Here is a 19,149-nt window from a genome sequence, read left to right as displayed (position 1 = left end):
TGGCCGAATAATCTACTTCGGAAATTTTAGAATGGCAGTTTGGATGGAGGCACGATGCCACTTTCGTGTTGTGCGCGTTAATTTCCAAACTTTCAGCAAGATGTTGTTTGAGACAGCTAAGATGATATAGGTGTCTACAAACAGTCAGATAAATTTTGTCTTGGCCAGGCTCAGAGTGAGGTCCAGTCAGAGTCAGGGGTCTGGTACATTTATCACAAATTAATTCGTAGTGATTCATTTTTAGGGGAAAAGACTGGGAGAAAAGAATACGAAAAAATACGAGAAAATTATTGCGCGACTGTATAGGCGTTTGCGGAAAAGGTTGCGAAAAAAATTCTATTTAATCCCTTGATTCGTAATATGATGTGTTATATTACGAGTGTCCACTTTCGGCGAAAAAACACAATATTTTGAAAAGCAAATTCATAAGCAATTTCGCAATTAATAATTCAACGAATTACGTTACCAAAAGTTGATACTAATTGGTTCCTCGGCAGGTTCGCTGGATTCCACAGTCAAGTTCGGTTGTAGCTGGATATGATACCTTGGTCCTTCTTGATATTGGCTTCTAAGTTCCAAGTCCAGAGAGGAGGTCTGTTCAGTACAAACGACACGACTAATATGATCGAGATGATTTGGAGATGTCGCTTTTCGACTTCGATCTTTTGAGTGGATCCTTTGGATTTACCGTTTCCTATATTTCTCAAAAAAAAAAATTTTAATTTATTCACCTCTTTTACCTATCGGTTTTTCGATACATCTGTATCGCTTTCTTTGTTGATAGTCCGACAATAGGGGTGTACGTTTCGTCCATCTGAAGATATTCATGAGTAAGGGAGAATGAAGATGTGTTAACGGTAAAGGCAGTTACTGTTTTTTGGAGTTAATAGGAAAAGGAAGGATAAGAAAAGGAAAGTATTGTTTGTTATGAGTGGGTTCTTTCAGCTATGAAGTGTGGGTATTTTTACATTAGGTGAATGGAAAGCTGTGTTGTGATAACTTGAATGAATGGATGAAGTGGTTGTTGGCTTTTCTTTTGTTTGTAACGGCTTCGATCACTTGAGGATGCATTGATCTGTTTATCAATGGTTTTGTTTGATACATTGTCCTCGTATGTGTCGTTGGCGTGTGCGGTGCACCCTTACTACCGATCGTCTTCATAGGTGGACTAAAAGGATCGTAAAAAAAATTTATTCATTTATTGGCAGGTGACTTGTTTCAATAAGTCAACCCTCTTTTCGTATATATTCTATTACTATTTTAACAGTTACATCTATTAAGGTATAATTTGCCGCAAAGGCAGGAATATGTTTAATCGTATTCTGTATCGGCATCTTTGTGCTCTTCATTCATATGCTATTTTGATGCGTATGCTCTAAATGGCATTTTGAGTGCATCTTTGTGTACAAAATAATAGGTATTATGAATGTGTTTCCAGAATACGATTGTACAGTTAAAGCTTTATTTACCAAAAGCGTGAGAATTTGTGTTCGAGGCATTATGCTCGAATGTGTGTTTGTATATATTAAAAAAAATTATACGGACCATCGTATAAAAAATTAAATGACTAGGCAAGTGATCTGGTCATGAAAGACACTTGCTTGATGGTCCGATTTATTATTAATATATGTATAAGCTAAAAAAAAAAAAAAAATGAGAATAAATCGAGGCTTTTGAATCAAAGGCCTGTCTTACGTGTAACGAATCTATTTGTTCGATTACATGTGTGATTATTTGTGTCTTATAAATAACAATGGTGTGTGTGTGTGGGTGGATTATCATACGAGTATATCAAAAGTTGGGGCAATTGATATGGTAATTTTGGGATTTCTGCATAATAATCCACCATGTGCAATATTAAGCATAAATTTGTGCAATCAATGTTGCTTTTATGTCTTTCTATGATTAAGTAAAGTAAAAACGAGACAAAGATCTAAGTAATTTTTTGATCATGCAATCAAAGTACCAGATAATTACAACGAGGAAATCGGATTCGAGCTTCATGAGAATCCAGACAGAATTATACAACTGATAGCGCGTCTCATGCAATGATTATCTCGTGTGTTACTTGTTCCTAAATTAAATTATTTAATTAACTTCAATTGATGGCTTTTGGATCTATTCTGTCCGTGAGCTTTGAAGTTTCGTGCTTTGACATGTAGCTAAAACTAGTCAACCTACTGCGGTTGTTTACTCGAATCGTAAAAAGATTGCCTTACATTGTTTTTTTTTGAATTTATAGATCGCTGCTATAATTAATAGCGATCTTTGGGTATCATGTTGATCGAAAAATCAACAGAATGTTTTCCGTTTTGTAGTGGCCAATGTAAGTAGGCTTTGAGTTTTCGGAATGCTACCTATTTTTTGGGGCAATTGCTACTGTGCAATTGGATAGGTAGCATTTTGGTAGGTCTAGGTTGACTGTATCGACTGTCTAACCTTTTTTAATTGACCTACCTCAAAGTTGCAATTATGGGTAATTGCCATTGTTTAGGAACTTGTCAAAGGGTTAATGTACTATATTCTAAGAGATCAATCCATTATGATTGATTGCATGTTTGTAGGTCTATATGCCTATCAATATGTCTTCTAAGTGGATCTAAATGTCCTTTTGTGTAATTTTTATTTATTATGTGCTGCCTATTTTATTTGGGGCAATCGTTTCTTAATTTAAATTGCATAGGCAGCGATACATTTAGTAGGTCTAATCTGCCTATCTAAACTTGTTCGATATGGATCTATAAGGTGTCCATTATCGAATTTATTGGTTTTTAATTTGTTTGCACTACCTATTTTTTGGGGCAATTGTCTCTATGACATGTTGCATAAGTAGTATCTATTTTTGATAGGTCTATGTGCCTATTCTAATGTTTATTTTATTAATAGTATGCTACCTATTTTGTGGTGCAACTGTTTCCTATTTTAAATTGCGTAGGTAGCATGTATGTTTAGTAGGTCTATTCTGCCTATCTAAACTTATTCAATATGGATCTAAAGTGTCCTTTTATTGAATTAACTAGTTAATTTTGTGTTATGCTACCTTTTTAGGGCAATCGTGTTAGGTAGCATTTATTTGTATTTATAAGTGCGCATGTTGCCGACATACTCTACTTTGTATAGAAAGTAATGGTGCGGTTGCATCAGGATAACTTTATTCAACCCTTAGGTGATCACTCAGATTGTTTTCTTAGATTTTCCCCCTTATAATGGTCATATTCAGATTATCTACTCTAAGTGGTCCTGCTAGTTCTAACGATTTGTGCTGAAAGCTTTCGTAAAAATTTTTAAGAATTTGTCTCGTTTTGCGGAAAAGAGGGTTACTAGGGACATTAGGAAGGAAGTAAACCGGAAAATCTTAAGGAGAGATGATCATGGTGTTTTGAAATTTTATAAAAATGTCAATTTCAAATTCTCCTGTATATTTTTGGTAGTAGAAAAAATTTCGATTATTTGACTAGTTTTGCCAAGATTTTGTTTGTTTATTGTTCAAACCAATTAACACTGAAAAAGAATGGTTTGAGAATTCGATATGTCTGAGGATGACCTATTTTCCTACGAGTTCATGAAGAATCTGGAAAAACGATGTTTTTGTTTCGGAATTGCAATAATTCTACCAAGATTTCTTTCTATCCTTTGCGGTCACTTCGGATGTAATTTTTGATTGTGTAAATTATAAAGTATTTGCCGTAATTACGGATAAAATTATGTTGTGCACTTATTGGTTGAATTCATAGGGTGATTTTCTGATGAATTTGAATAAAATTTTGCTACTTTAGTGACTTTTTGAAGGTACCTGAGAATTAATTGAATGGTTTTAATTTCAACAATTCACGATCTTTCGAACGTAAGTTTTCGTCGATCATTTTGGTTTCACTTTCTCGGAGTTACTTTCTGCATCTATGGGTGCAAGTAAGTACACAGTCTTGCCATAAGTTCTGACCCTACTTTAAACGCTTCTAATACAAAAACGAAATTTTAAAAACGTAAAAGTGATTATATATTCGGAAAGTAGATGAAAAAATCTTTAATTTGACTGTATTTAGCTGCAACATGCTGCTCAAGGCGCTTAACAAAACGGGAATGACAGATGAAACAACAGATGCCCCACGTACGCAAAAAACCAAAAAAAAAATTGATCGAAAAATTTTTTTTTGAAATTTTTTTATGCGCATCAAATTTTTTTCACTAAAACAATAATTCTGTGCTCCAGGATCACCAAATTACTATTTTAGTAAAAAAAAATTGATGCGCATAAAAAAATTTCAAAAAAAAATTTTTCGATCAATTTTTTTTTTGGTTTTTTGCGTACGTGGGGCATCTGTTGTTTCATCTGTCATTCCCGTTTTGTTAAGCGCCTTGAGCAGCATGTTGCAGCTAAATACAGTCAAATTAAAGATTTTTTCATCTACTTTCCGAATATATAATCACTTTTACGTTTTTAAAATTTCGTATTTGTATTGGAAGCGTTTAAAGTAGGGTCAGAACTTATGGCTAGACTGTGTAATTTTTATTTTTCATTGTGTTACCTATTCGGGGCAACTGCTCTGTGCAATTGGGTAAGTAACACAGTTTGTATGGTAGATCTATATGTCTACTCGATTGAGCCCTGTGAGGATCTATTTGTCCTTCTACATGGGTATGTATGGTTATCTCTGTGATAACTCTAAGTTTGAATTTTTTATACCCTGTGAGGATCTATTTGTCCTTTCACATGGGTGCATATGGTTATCTCTGTGATAACTCTAAATTTGTTTTCTATGACTAATATATTTAAGTATTATTTTTAGTTTATTGAGCATTCTTTTTGCTCTTCGGATTCTGATTTTTCGTCAGGTTCCATATCATAGAATCGCGGGTATGGTGGTTTATCGTCATCGGACGTATATTCAACCGCTTTCATATCCATATATTTATTCCATTTAAAATCTGGACCCATTCTTCTTAACCTAGCTTGGACCCTATCTGATTTCTTTCTAGAGGGGAGTGACGTGGGTCTCGTAATTTTTGCCCCAGTCCGTGGAGTATTTTGAGACTGAGATTCAAGGGGAAGGGATTCACCTATCGCTGAATCTGGCAAAATTTCTTGCGAGTCGTCTGGTTTCGTAAGTTTAGAAGGAGGAGACTCAGTTACATCATTATTGACTTCAGATAATATCTGCTCTGAGCGGGTATTATCTAAGGGTTGTTCGAAAAATGTGTCGACTGTAGAATTTTGAGAATCGCTCGAATCTGAATTCTTAGGAGGTCTTCCTCTCTTTTTCGATTGATTGATAGGAGACTCTAATACATTGTCGATGTATTCTTGTGATATGTGCTCCGGGCAGATATCCTCAAGGGTTAATTCAGAATCAGTGAGTACTATAGAGTCGGGGGAATCGGATTGTTCACGATTCTTGGGTGGTCTACCTCTCTTTTTCGTTTGAGTAGAAGGCGAGTCCTCAAGTGCCCCTGTCTCATCTGAGTCTTCGACAGTATTTGTGAATTCGAATTCGGGAGTATCTGTGTCTTTATTTTTCGGCGGCCTACCTCGTTTCTTTGCTTTCTCTAAGATAGGAGGAGAATCGTCGAAATTTCCTGATGAATTTGACGTATTTTGGGTATCGGAAGATTCATTTTCAGACCTATTTTTTGGTGGTCTCCCCCTCTTCTTTTGAATTTGAGGGGGGTTAGCACTTGCCCCACTCGAAGTCGTTGCTTCGGGGTTGGCAAGAGTTGAACCTTCTGGGATACGTTCGTCTAGTTCAGAGGATTCTAATTCAGATTCTTCAGCACGTAAAGCACGAGCAAATGCACGATATTCACGAGCTGCTTTATTTACCTCTTTCATGACAGCTTCGGACGCTTTTTTGAAATCTTTCTTTGTAATAGCGATTTCAGTTTGTGGGTTTTGAGAGGGGAGAACTTCATCCTCACTCTCTTCGTCCGAATCTTGTTGGTCGTCTGTCAGAAAGTCTCTAATTCGTTGTTCTAATGTTCGAGGGTCGATATGAGATTTTAGACAAGCTTCAGTTTTTAGATTCTCTAAATTGTCTTTTGTAATGAAGAGAGTCAGCTGTCGAATATTAGAAACTCTATCTTGTGTAGAACCATCGGTTGGTGCTAACAAGTAACAATTATGGCCATTTCGTTGAATTACTCTAAATGGACCTATTTTCTTTTGATAAAATTTTCCAGAAGTCCGTTTCTCGTATGATGATTGTTTATGATTTGTCATAAGGACCCAGTCTCCTTCATTGAAAAATGTTGGATCAGGATGGCTTTTATTAAAATTATATTCCTCCTCTATGCGTTTGAGTCTACGTTTTTCTCGAATAAATGTCTCGATGATTTGTTTATCGGACATATCTAAAATTTGGAGAGTTCTTTCCTCTATATTGTAGACTGCCTGTTTAGCAAGAGCATCCGCGATGATGTTAGTGTATTCATGTCTTCTGGCAAAAACATGAATAAATTCGACTACCTCGAAATCTTTTTTGAGCTCAATAATTTCCTTGAATAATTTTTCATGGTGTACTGGTTTGTTACGAGAATTTTTCCAGTTGTTAGTTTGCCAGCACGAAATCGTATTATTAAGGGCTTTAATAGCATAATTCGAATCACTCAATAATTTTACTTTTTGGATCTTATTGTATTTCAAAATTTTCAGAGCTGTGAGAATAGCAGTTAGCTCCGCTAGATTGTTTGATATCGGATATTCTGACTCAGTTATCCGTTGCGAGACGTTTAACAAAGAGTCAGGAGCGAAACAGATCCCTATACCTGCAGTGGCTGATGCATCGCCGTTTTTCGAGCATGCACCGTCAGCTGTTACCCTAACATAGTCGTCTGCATCTATAATGAGGTCGGTTCTAGGATCTAGCTTTCTTTGTAAACAGGTTGCTGTAGAGACGGAAGGAATTTCATTTTTAGCCATTTTTTCACGAATTTTAGTAAGTTCGCGTCTGAAGTTGAATTTTATGCTTTCGTGAGGAAATTGTAAGCTAATTGTATCTTCTATACCCCAAGCTTCATTGGGTTTAAATCCGAATGATGTGGGAGTGTTATTCATCTCAGTTTCTACCTCTTCGATGACCTTGTGCCATCCAGAGTGAGATCGCTGAGGGTCGTAATGTTGATTGAGTTTTACGCGAATCTTGTCCCCGATGCCCCTCATCGTCCTTTCGACTGATGAGGATTGAGGGTTGTATGCATTTGTGTGAGCTACCTGGATACGATATGATTCAAGTAGGTTATGCCAAGAATCGGAAATAAATTGACAGCCATTGTCAGTAATTACTTTTCGAATTCTAACTTTGCGATTCCTAATCTCATCAACTACGTTTTCCATTTGAATGCATACTGACCTCTTCTTTATGTTAAAAAGAGTTCTTAACCAGACTCGATTCGTAAAAACATCTTTTACGACTAACAAATATTTTGGATCGTTTTTCAGAGCTGGTAGAGGTCCGAAAAGATCTACAGATAGTACATCACCTAATGCGAATGCTTCTATGTGAGCATATTCTATTGTTTTAGGATTAGCATAATTTTTATTGACTTTGCAAATAATGCATGAACCACAGATATCGCGAATGTATACAAGGGAGTTTATATGGTAGAAAATGCGTCGAAAAATTGCATCTAGCTTATTGGAACCGACGTGTCCATAAGCACAGTGCAAATAATCTACAGTATCGAAAAATAACTCATTAGGTAGGCAGGGAACTTTCGTTTCGTCGTCCCAAATTCGGTGAAGAATTTTGTCGCCTTCCTCATTATGAATGAGTTCAAATTTACGTCTTTTCTTCCTTTGTATATCTCTTTGTTTTTTATTATTAGGAGGTATTTTTTCCTCAAGAATTTCTGTGATTCTCCTACAAGTCATGTCTTTTTTCTGATAGAAGGCGATATCTCTGAGTCTCTGGTGAAGTTCAGGGATATTTTCGTCTAAAAATTTCACTTCGAAAGGCTCAATACTAGTTCGAAAATCGTCTTCTTCGATGTCTGAAGAGTGAGTTTCGTTCTCACTTTCAATAATTTCCGCATTGACATTATTAATTTCTAATTCGGGTGCTTTGATATCGTAAAGCTGTTTATTTGAATAATGCATGTCATATATTAAATCATAGCAGTTTAAGACAGTTATCCAATGGGCTGCCTTCCTATGAGTTTGAGCTATTTCGCGATAACGATTTACTATGGGCAATAGATTTGACCTAACATGAACCCTTCGGCCATGTAACCAAATTTGAAGTTTTTGAACACATTTAACCAAACTCATCATTTCACGATCGAAAAGCGTGAAATTCTTTTGATGGTCTTTGAATGAGATAGAAACGAATAGAATAATTCGCTTCTCTTCCTCTTCCATATAGAAGAGTACTCCATTCATTGCATCTATTGATAGTTTCGTATCGAGAAATAGATCGCCTTCTTTAGGAACTTGCTGTAATTTAAAATCTTTGCGAAATTCAGATTTTAGTTTTTCAAAGGCTAGTTGTTGGATCTCTGTCCACTCAACTGGTACATCTCCTTTTGTAAGTTCGTAAATAGGATTTACGATTTGAGAATATTCCGGAATGAAGTCCCTATATAAGCCAGTATTACCTACAAGAGCCAGAATATCGTTTTTGTTTTTAATCGCAAATTTTCCTTTTTTAGTATGTTTTTTCTCGAAGTCTTCGAGTTTTTTAATTTTTTCGCTCTGTTTTCCTATACCTTGATCGGAGATTACGAATCCTAGATGGTCTGCGCGATTTCGGAAAAATTGAGTTTTCGTAGGATTGAGCGTAAGTCCATGTTCACGAATCAAGTGGAAAACTTTTTCTAACCTTTCCATGGTTTCCTCGAAATTAGTGCCAGAAATTTTGATATCGTCGACGTATTTTGTAATACCGTCCTCGTTATAGATCACTTGATTAATCATATGGACGAATAGACCTGAAGAAACTTTCAAACCATATGGTAATCTTGTGAATTCATAAATTTGGCCTTCTACCTGAAATGCTACAAACTTGCGAGATTCAGGATCGAGCACAAGTTGCCAGAAACCTGCTGTGAAGTCTAGGGTACAAAATAACCTATCTCCAGCGTTGTCATACAGCAAACTCGAAATCGTGTTTGGTTCGGTTAGAATATTTGTTAAAAATTTATTTAATTCATCTGCATCCAGACACAGACGAATATCACCGTTTTTCTTGACTACAGGCGCTAATGTGTTTATGTAGGGTGATGTTGAATACCTAATTATTCCTAAGGACAGCATTTTCGCGATTGCTTTCCTTAGTGCTGGAAGAATTTTCTTGCTTGGTCGAAATTTTTCTCCTCGCCAAGGCTTAAGATGGTCATTTCCTGGAATGAAATTAAATTTGACCTGTTCTCCAGTGTATTTTCCTGGATTTAGACTAAAGATATCGGAAAATTGTTCTAATCTATCAAAACCTTCTTTAGCCTGATTTTCTGAAATGAAACCATTTTTAGCAGCTTCATTTAGGTCGAGTTTTAAATTCTCTTTAAAAATGCGCGTAGCCTTTTTACGTTCTTCATTGATTTCTCGATCAATGTCGGTGTATTTTGTATCACTCAGATCTAAGGAATATTGATAATAATAGTTGTTATAATCGTCCTCCTCAGTATCCGTTGATATTGAGAATACGGTCAGTGCATTTTGGAATTCGTCCGGATGCATAAAAGGAATAGTGAATTTTTTACAGAAATTTGGTTCGCATTTCGCACTTCGATTGTGAATATCTAATGTCATGTGTAGGTAGTCCATAGAGATCCTACCCATGATAAATGTCTGTCCTGGAGCATCTATAATGTAAAACGGTACTTTTATAGATTGAGAGCCTATTATCATTTGAAGTTCAATGATATGTGTCGCTGCACATATTAATGAGTTATCTGCCAATTTAAGCTGGACCTTGCGTCTCAACTTAATGAATTTTACCCACTGTGGAGTTTCTTCCAAAAAAGTTTTAACCATTATACGAGATAGAACATTGGGGAGTGCCCCAGAGTCAAGTTGGAGTGCAAATTTACGAGAACCGATGATCACTGGTATAACGCATGCAGGATCATTTGTGTGTTGCGTGACTAATTGGATTGAAGTACCTGGGTCAGGTTCATCGTTGCTGAATAGCGCGGCATTATCGATCGCGTCTATTGATTTAATGTGATTATTTTTTCTATCTGGTTTGAACCATTTATGGTTCCATTGAATGTTATTTAAATTTTCGAATGGTATTTCTCCAAGAACTCGTTTCATTGGAGGGTTGGATATCGAGATGGGATCGTAATAAATTTCATCTAACGCGAGATTTAACGTTTTTTCCGGCAAATATTTTCTCCATTCTCTATTTTGATAACTATCGATGTTTTGCACTGGCGCGATATCAGTTGGCTCTATCGCCGTCCTAGAATCAATATGCAGTTGCAAAATCAGTTCCGCGATTATGGAGTTTCTAATTTCGCGGTATTCTAATATGGATGGAAAATATCGTCGGATTGCCGGAATATAATGAAATTTTGACTCGATAGGTAAGACTTCAGTACGCGATCCTATCGCAGGTCTAATTATCCATTTACCATCGTAATTAACGGTTTCCATTCTTAAAAATTTTGTAGAAGGTTTCTTCCAGAATTTTATATGTCTATCATTTGCGATTCTGACAAACATATTTTTGAAATCTATATAGCGATATAGTTTTAGAATCGGTTCTTCGGGATTCCTAGGTTTTACAAGAGGAAATAGAAGGATGATGCTTTCAGCCTCCTTCTGGACTAATACGTCTATAATTTTGTGAATCTGCTCTTCAATTACGCGATACGGTTTTCGTGAGTAATTAAATTCTAATTGACCTGCCGAAAGGATGTATTTCGATTTCGGTGGGAATTGAACGTCAATTATTCTCTTATGAATTTTTTCGAGAGGAATTTGATCTCTGAGATAATCGGGTAATTGAGTAGATAATATAACCTGGCCGCGAGCCATATAATGGGCTAAACCATCGCCAACCCAAAAATATTCGCTCAGGATGTCGTCTGTTGGGGCGATTATCGCACTAGGAGTTGCCCCCTGGCTACCTAGTGAATCTCGTTTCCCGGTGCCAAATCTTCAGTATTGGCATCAGAAATTTGGGATGTCATTAGTTGTACATTTCCAGTGAGTGTCTGCTGATCTGAATCAGCAGGTTCGTCACTGGAGAATATGTTATTAAGCAGGTTACATAAATTTACTTGAGCAGAAAGATCCTCTTGGGAGGTCTCCTCGAGAACATATTTATCTAGAGTTTCATCGAATCGTACCGTCTGCACAGGAGCAGGTGGTATATTCGGCGAAGTTTTGGTTCTATTATAAAATTTGTTAGGATTGGTAATTAAATTGCCATTTTTATCAATAGAAAAAGGTTTTGTATTCGGCGGCGGAGAATTTTGATTTGATTTTGGAAAAGAAGGAGGTTGAGTTGTTTTAGGCTGATCTGACCTATCTAATCTATCTTTTGCCGAGTCCGTCGTCGTATTTTTATTATTATTATTATTATTATTATTATTATTCGGGGCCAGGCTTTCTTTCGGAAGGAATCCTAAACGTTCTGCTACATTAAAATTTTTCTTAACAGGCTGTTTCGGTTTTTGAGTCATTTGATTCCAAAAATCTAATAATTGTTCATGAGAGGGTTGGTACGAATTACTTTGTCGTGGTGTAGGTATAGTATTGTTTTCATTATATCTACGCCTTTGCATATTATTATTACGAATCGTAATCGGTACCTCATTGTCAGGATCACGTTGAACTTTAGCCAAATTTGTCAATTTTTTAATGAACTTGTCTATAGTCTGTCCCTCTTCTGACAATTTGCTTTCAAATTGTTCCGGAGCCTTGCCAATTAACATTTCGATAATGTCATCCTCATACCCATGACGATGATGACTGAGCGAACGAGCCCATCGAATCATGTTATTGGCCATGCTTTTTATATTATTAGACGTTGTGAAATTTAGTTTACAATATTTCATAGCCTCATTTTGAGCGTGTCTATCCCAATAGAATTCTAGAAATTTTTGTTTCATTTCGTCATATCGGGATACATCATTGACAGTTTCAAGAAAATCGTCTCGATCGGAGGTTGTAATTACTCCTTTGAAGGCTATGACCTTATGTTTTTCTGCGACATTTGCTTCTGAAAAATAGTCATCAAAATGTTTCAAAAATTCGTGAGGAAAGAATAATTTGTCGTCGCTAAAGTATATGCCTGCATTAATTACTGAACCTGAGTCAATAGCCATGGTTTTAGTTTTAGCAGCAGAAGATGTAGGATTGCGACGCATTGATTCCTTAATATGGTTGATTTCTTCAACCATTCTATTACTACCCTCATCACGGACTTGAGTTTCGTGATTAATTTGAGTAATGGCTTCCGAAATTTGTTGAATATTAGATGAATTATTCGCGACCTCGGATTGTGTATGTTCGATCGAAATATTAGTTTCACGAAGTTGGCCAGATAATTCATCGTACCATGCAGTACTCTGAAGTATGTTTCTTTCAGTTTGAGTCGCTACGTCAGAAATTCTATCAGTCAAATGGATGGTTGCTTTTTTAGTTTCCTTAATCAGGTTTTTAACGGAAGAAATTTCGCGTTTATTAAATTCGAAATTTGCTTTGACTTCAGATTTAAGTGATTCATTCCATTTTAAATTTTTCCGAAAAATTGCGTAAATTTCATCTTTAGTGGTGTCTCGAAAATCAAGATCAAAGGGCCTTAGATTTTCCTGAGTACCTACACCTTCATCATGAGGCGTGTGATTAATTTCAACTCCAATTGCGCAATCCATGTCTTGCAATTGATGATTGTCACTAAAGAATGAATGTTCCGAATTTTGGCTATCTTGGTTACTACTCATTTTAGAAGCTTTACCGCGATTGGAATCTTGATCTATTATGTCAATATCCAATTTGGAATCTCGATCTATTCTGCCGATATCCAAAGTATGTAACGATTTACTTACTCTACTGCGCGTATTTAAAGCTGGAGGAGTATACATATAGCACAAAATACGAACGCAATACTTCCGACACTCACGAGAGTTACTTGGAAAATGAATCTAGCAAATTTTAGCAAGATATTGTTGACTACCGAAATAATGGTCAGAGTATCTTAATTATCATAAAAGTTAGGGTGCCGGATGATTGAATACGCGTGAGAATTTTTATAGCGATATGAGTTCAATCACCTGCCCTGGCACACGACAAATAAGAAGGGTTCGATGATACGTGGCGCTTAAATTTTTTATTGCCAAAAACATCGTGGGAACGATATTCAAATCATCGTATCTTCCGAGTCAAGGTGTTTCTTTTGTATCAAAACTCGTTGACGGATCGTTTGTCAATTTGTTTAGGCGGATGGCGGGGTGGCGGAGGTGTACATTACTTTACTGTGGTATGTAATGTATGGGTACAATTGTCAATTGTTGTACTGGCACGTTCCACCCTAATTAGCGTGAAAAGGTGTTCTTTCACCCTTTTCTATCTTTCAAGAATTGATGTAATCGTGATTGACAGTTTCATCTGCTACCTGATCTAAAAGAGGGTCTTTCCCTATTCTCGGAAAGGAAGACATCGTGAGAAACAGATTGAAGCTATCTAAATCTAATTAGCATATTTTCGGATCCCGTACGTAGTCTTTCGATGATTCTGGAAAGAATGTAAGTACATAAAATAATGAGGTAGGTACATATAGGTACATGCAATACATAAATCCCTTACGTAGTCGCCTCGTGGATCGAAAATTCTAGTGGTTTTGATAGGGTTAAAGAGCATTTGTTTTGTGCAGATGTTCTTTACCTTGTATCCCGTACGTAGTCACGAGATCGTTTTGAATTAGGCGTGATTTTTAACACAAAGAAGATCCTTCTATCGATTTCTAATAGGTAGGTACCTTTTCGGCACGCGAGATATATCTTTAAATGTAGTCACCTCGTGGTTCGAAAAGATACTTAGGATTTTTTTTTTTTTTTTTTTTTTAGGCTAAAGAATCACATTATTTTGTAAGATCGTTCTTTACGAAATAATTCTAATTTTTAAATTCGTTTTCACCAATTAAAAAATGTTATTGGAATGTCCGAGTCGGAAAAATTTCATGCTCTAGGATAGGAAATAAATTCGTCTTCGGAGGAAATAATTGCAATTTATCAGGTTTGGCATGTATCTATGAGGCTAGTCAGATATACAGCTCGGATACTTAGTATTTCCTCTTATATTTTCGGTCTGATTTGACACCTTTAGATGGCAAAATATTTGCCTGAGATGACTTTGTGATCGTAACCAACAAAATCCCAGTGAGAGTGCACTGGTTTCTCAGCAAATATCTTTATCCTCCAAAAGTGCAAACAGACCACAGATTTTTGCATGGTAAAATATTCATTTGAGATGATTTCGCGATCGTAACCAACGAAATCCCAATGAGAGTGCACTGGTTTCTCTGAGAATATTCTATCTCTGCAAAAATCAATAAGAGTAAGTCTATCTTATCCAACACTGTAATCTTGCTCAAGAACACAGCTTTCCCTGGTTTGTTGCAATTTATTTAGGAAATTCACATATGGAGATTTTTGTAATTTTGGATTTTTGGACACAAATATTCGAAAAATAAGTATTTTTGGTGATTTTACAATGAAAAATAGTCCTGAAAGGTTCTTAGAATCGTCTATATTTTTTCTTAGAAAAGTATTTAATTTGGAACAAAATGTTAGCCTAAATTTTTAGCGATCCTAATTTTTCGTTTTTTAGTGAGAAAATTACAAAAATGCACATAGAAATTTTTAGTTTAGAAATTTGAATAGCCAATAGCCTAGTATAGGTTATTTTTAGGTGGTAAGGATTATTTTTAATTTTTCAGAGTTTAAAATTCCATGTTTTCAATGTTTTTCTCGAAATCTTCCGAAAATCAACTTTTTTGGTGTAAAGATAGTTTTCTCGAAAACTTCCAGACTGACAAAGTTGAACATTTTTCCCCAAAATTCACGTAATCGAAATTACGCGAATGTTAAAGGAAAAATCTGGGATCATGGTAATTTTTTACACTCGTGAAAAATAAAACAATATTACCTAATTGTTTGAATTTTGGGTCTCAGAACGTAATTTTTAAGTTACAGACTGACACACAAAACTCAATATTTGTAAATTTCATAACTAAATAATTCTAAGTATAAAATTAAAAAAATTATTTTTATCTAAAAATATCTAAATTGACCATCACCGTTACTGAAAAAACACGTAACTTAGATATTTTTAGGTAGTACAGGGTACACATACGTAAATCTATAGAGAAGACTCCTACATTGTATCCTGACTATGAAGATGTTAGAGGCGTATCTAATAGAGTTGTAAAATTAGGGTCGCCTATTGTGTAGTGTAGTTGCCGAGTGCAGCTATATACACGTGAAAGAAGATTTTAGGTTATTTCTAAATGTTTTTAAATTTTGGTGAAATACTCGCCGTCGAGGTATTTCAGACTTAGAGAATATTACAGAACACTAAAATATTCTAAAAAATTCATATTTAAAGAGAATGTTAATTTTGATAATGTGAATTCGAGACTCACCTATAATTCAACTTGCATAAGGCGAGTTAAATAAAATAAGTCCCACCGCTTGAGCGCCAAAATGTTATCTTAGAATTGATAATGATCGGCGATGGAAGGTAGGTATGGTACCTATCGTTTTTGCTGGTATCTCTCATAAATATCACCTTAGGGGGGAGATTTATTCGACTCCTGACTAGCTCAGATGGGAGTTCTCTTGAGTGACCATTAAAGATTCTAAGTCATCAAAGTACAGAAATGATCAACATTTAAATACCATTTATGTACAAGTTTTATTCAGTCAAGACATTCACTACATTTACGTTATTTATAGCATATTGAAATATGCTATTGATTTATTAAATGCGTTCAATCTAGACAGATAGGATGGTGCTTAAGGCACTTCTCCTGGCAGATACGACAATTATACATGGAATTGAAACCTTACTAATCAAGTATCTTACTACGATTATGTATGCGAAAAATATACCTAATGACGTGAGTGAGGAATCCATGCTCCATCCCTCACGTCTATTGACATCATCTATTAATTATGATATGGTTATAATTAATATAGTGGCTGAGAGACCACCTAGTAAGCTTACACTTACCATAAACTGCTCACTGTCACACCACCTCTTTTCCGTAGCCTACCCCAATACTAGTGGCTGTCGGTGGCTGCTTTACGAAGAGACACACGTATCACACGCTTCATTCAAGATGCCTAGGTTTATCTTGATATGACCGCAAAGGTTATAATCGTCGGATCATTACCTCAGAGAATTAATTAATAACTACCAACGATTACGATAAACTCAAATATTATCTTAAACACACGCGAGGTGGGTTAACCTGTGAATAATGCAACTCTAGGCTAGGCCTGTCGTTACATACAAATTACTCCTGAACCACATACTTCGACGAGGATCTTGCCACGGCCGATCGCAAAAACCAAGTGATGATACCTTTCAATCGACAGAAGCTCGTGCCTCCTTCACGATTGAAAGGTATTGTTCACACCCTATGTTATAATATTTTCCCACGTTACTGGAACCCTCTTTACTAAATAGCTATAAATCACATCGCGTAAAGGGTTACCCTAAGATTTATCACCTAGCAGGTGGAGGCAGATTGCACCATAACAACTTGATCAATAAAAATGGTCAAAATAAGTCCCAAAACTAATATTAATTACCCGAATCCAAATTTCACCATTTCCAGCCATTCTGGAGCCTCCAGCGCGATTTTCAATTTCTCCAGAATTTTGAATTTGCTCCAGAACGCGTGAATATGAAGTTGTGCAGCTAAAAATCGAGTTGTGTGTTACACTCGACCTGTTTAACAAGTTTATCTTCATTTGAGCCGATTTTGGGAGTGAGACCTCAAGAGTGGTTTTTTGACCAGCTTTTTTCAAAATTAAAAAATCCAAAAAATCAAAAAATAGCCGTTTGTGAGGAAATTTTTGAAATTTGCGCGAATCGCAGTATTTTGTCCGTAATTAACTCCCCAAATCAACATTTCACAATTCCAGCCATTCTGGAGCCTCCGCGCTGATTTTCAATTTCTCCAGAATTTTGAATTTGCTCCAGAAGATGTGAATATGCATTTGGGCAGCTAAAAATCGAGTTGTGTATTATATTCGACCTATTTAACGAGTTTATCTACATTTGAGCCGAATTTGGAAGTGACACCTCAAGAGTGGTTTTTTGACCAGCTTTTTTAAAATTTGAAAAATCCAAAAAATCAAAAGATAACCGTTTGTGAGGAAATTTTTGAAATTTGCGCGAATTGCTGTGTTTCTTCAAGAATTAACCCCCCCCCCCCAGTGCAAATTCTACCATTTCCAGCCGTTTTGGAGCGAGAGTGACACCTCAAAAAACCACTCTTGAGGTGTCACTCTCAAAATCGGCTCAAATGTAGATAAACTAGTTAAACAGGTCCAGTATAATACACAACTCAATTTTTAGCTGCCCAACTGCATATTCACGCCTTCTGGAGCAAATTCAAAATTCTGGAGAAATTGAAAAATCGCGCTGGAGGCTCCAGAATGGCTGGAAATGGTGAAATTTGGATTTGGGTAATTAATATTAGTTTTGGTACTTATTTTGACCATTTTTATTGATCAAGTATGTACTTTTTTTTTTAAAAAAGCATAAATCGCCAAAAACAGTCAATTTTGAATTTTCAAACATTCGCCAAAAATCGAAAAATGAACTTGGGCAACTGAAAATTTGGTTTGGGGGGTTTAGACTATGCTCTTTCGAAAAATCGCGGTCCCGTTCAAATTGGAGTGCGACACTTCAAGAGGTTCCCTTGTCAGTTTATGTAGTAATGAGTGAGTTGTAAGGTACCTACCTATAATTGTATCTTGGCATCTTCAATCATGCATTTTTACAGTAAGTTGTGAATTATTTACCTACCTGCGTGTTTTCAGGTCAATACATATAAATTAGTAGGTAGGTATTCGATTTAAATTGAACAAAATTCATCCAAATATACTCATACTGCCAGATAGATGATTTAAAATTAGTTTCAGCAGCGTTCTCGAAACATTATACCAACCACCATTTTCATCAATAAAAAAAAGATCAATCTACTTGTATATTATCGGCATACCTATTTAATCCAAGGATACCTACAGCGGTAATTTTTGTTTGAAAAATACAAAAACTTTTCAGTGTTTATATTGGCGAATAAAAGAGAAATACCGCAGATAATACGATTTTACACATAGTATTCTTCACAGTGTTTATGTTCTGCATAAAGAAATCTATTCTGTTTCTATTTCACGGGCATATTCAATCATTCAGAAAGAATTGCGACGAACAAATGATTTATATACTCACTTTCGAACAAAGAATACGTTTACATAATATAACCACACAGTTCAAACATTTAAAATGTTACATTCTCACTGGAATATGACCTTTTTACTTAATTATTCTTATTATTCTTATCACACGTATGTGTAAAATGGTTTTGAAATGACCTGGAATTTTCATATCATCAACGTAGGTAGGTATAGTACGTTTATTCTGTCTGTAGGCACAGGCACCTACCTAAATACTTATAACACATTATTGAGTAATGCCATCACAACAGCAGCGTATAGATATTCATCCAAAGAGTGATAACGAATCACCTTCGATTCGCAAACACTTTACGAAACTCATTGAATTATACCACATGAGTCATGATGAGACATATGCGGAGGTAAGTACGAGTGAAAATCCACTTTACGAGTTCAATTTTATCAAATGAAGTAAAATTTCATCAAAACTAAGCAGTCTGTAGAAATTGAACTTTCAACCAAAGAATAGATAAGCTGCCTGGGTGCCCATCTATCAACTTATTCCGCAGCATGAGATGAATCATGATTTGAAAATTTATTTATTTACTTACTTATTATGTTGGAGTAATAAAAAATTTAGACGATTTGTTGAAGTCATCTGTAATTCTTTATGGCACGCTTTGCTTTCTATACGTTGCCGTGTACTGTATATGTATGTACTTTCTACATATGTAAATGTTAATACGGTAAACGATGCGCAGTGCTTTTCAAAAGTGTACTTATACATGACATGTT

The 19,149-nt window shown here is 35.7% G+C and overlaps 1 protein-coding gene across 1 annotated transcript; it reads right to left on the bottom strand.

Annotated features, from left to right (window-relative positions):
* Positions 1-11,064: 11,064 nt before the first annotated feature.
* On the bottom strand, positions 11,065-13,026 carry LOC135840579 (origin recognition complex subunit 1-like). The gene has a single exon (XM_065357200.1). It carries the CDS (start codon positions 13,024-13,026, stop codon positions 11,065-11,067), a length of 1,962 nt encoding a protein of 653 aa, XP_065213272.1.
* Between the last annotated feature and the right edge of the window lie 6,123 nt (positions 13,027-19,149).

Source organism: Planococcus citri, chromosome 3 (assembly GCF_950023065.1).
Source record: "Planococcus citri chromosome 3, ihPlaCitr1.1, whole genome shotgun sequence".
Classification (NCBI taxonomy): domain Eukaryota; kingdom Metazoa; phylum Arthropoda; class Insecta; order Hemiptera; family Pseudococcidae; genus Planococcus; species Planococcus citri.
The sequence above is the reverse complement of the archived record's forward strand: the minus strand, read 5'-3'. Positions and strand labels throughout refer to the sequence as shown.

Coding starts and splice junctions, on each gene's coding strand:
- LOC135840579 (XM_065357200.1), bottom strand. CDS start 13,026: ATGTATACTCCTCCAGCTTTAAATACGCGCAGTAGAGTAAGTAAATCG.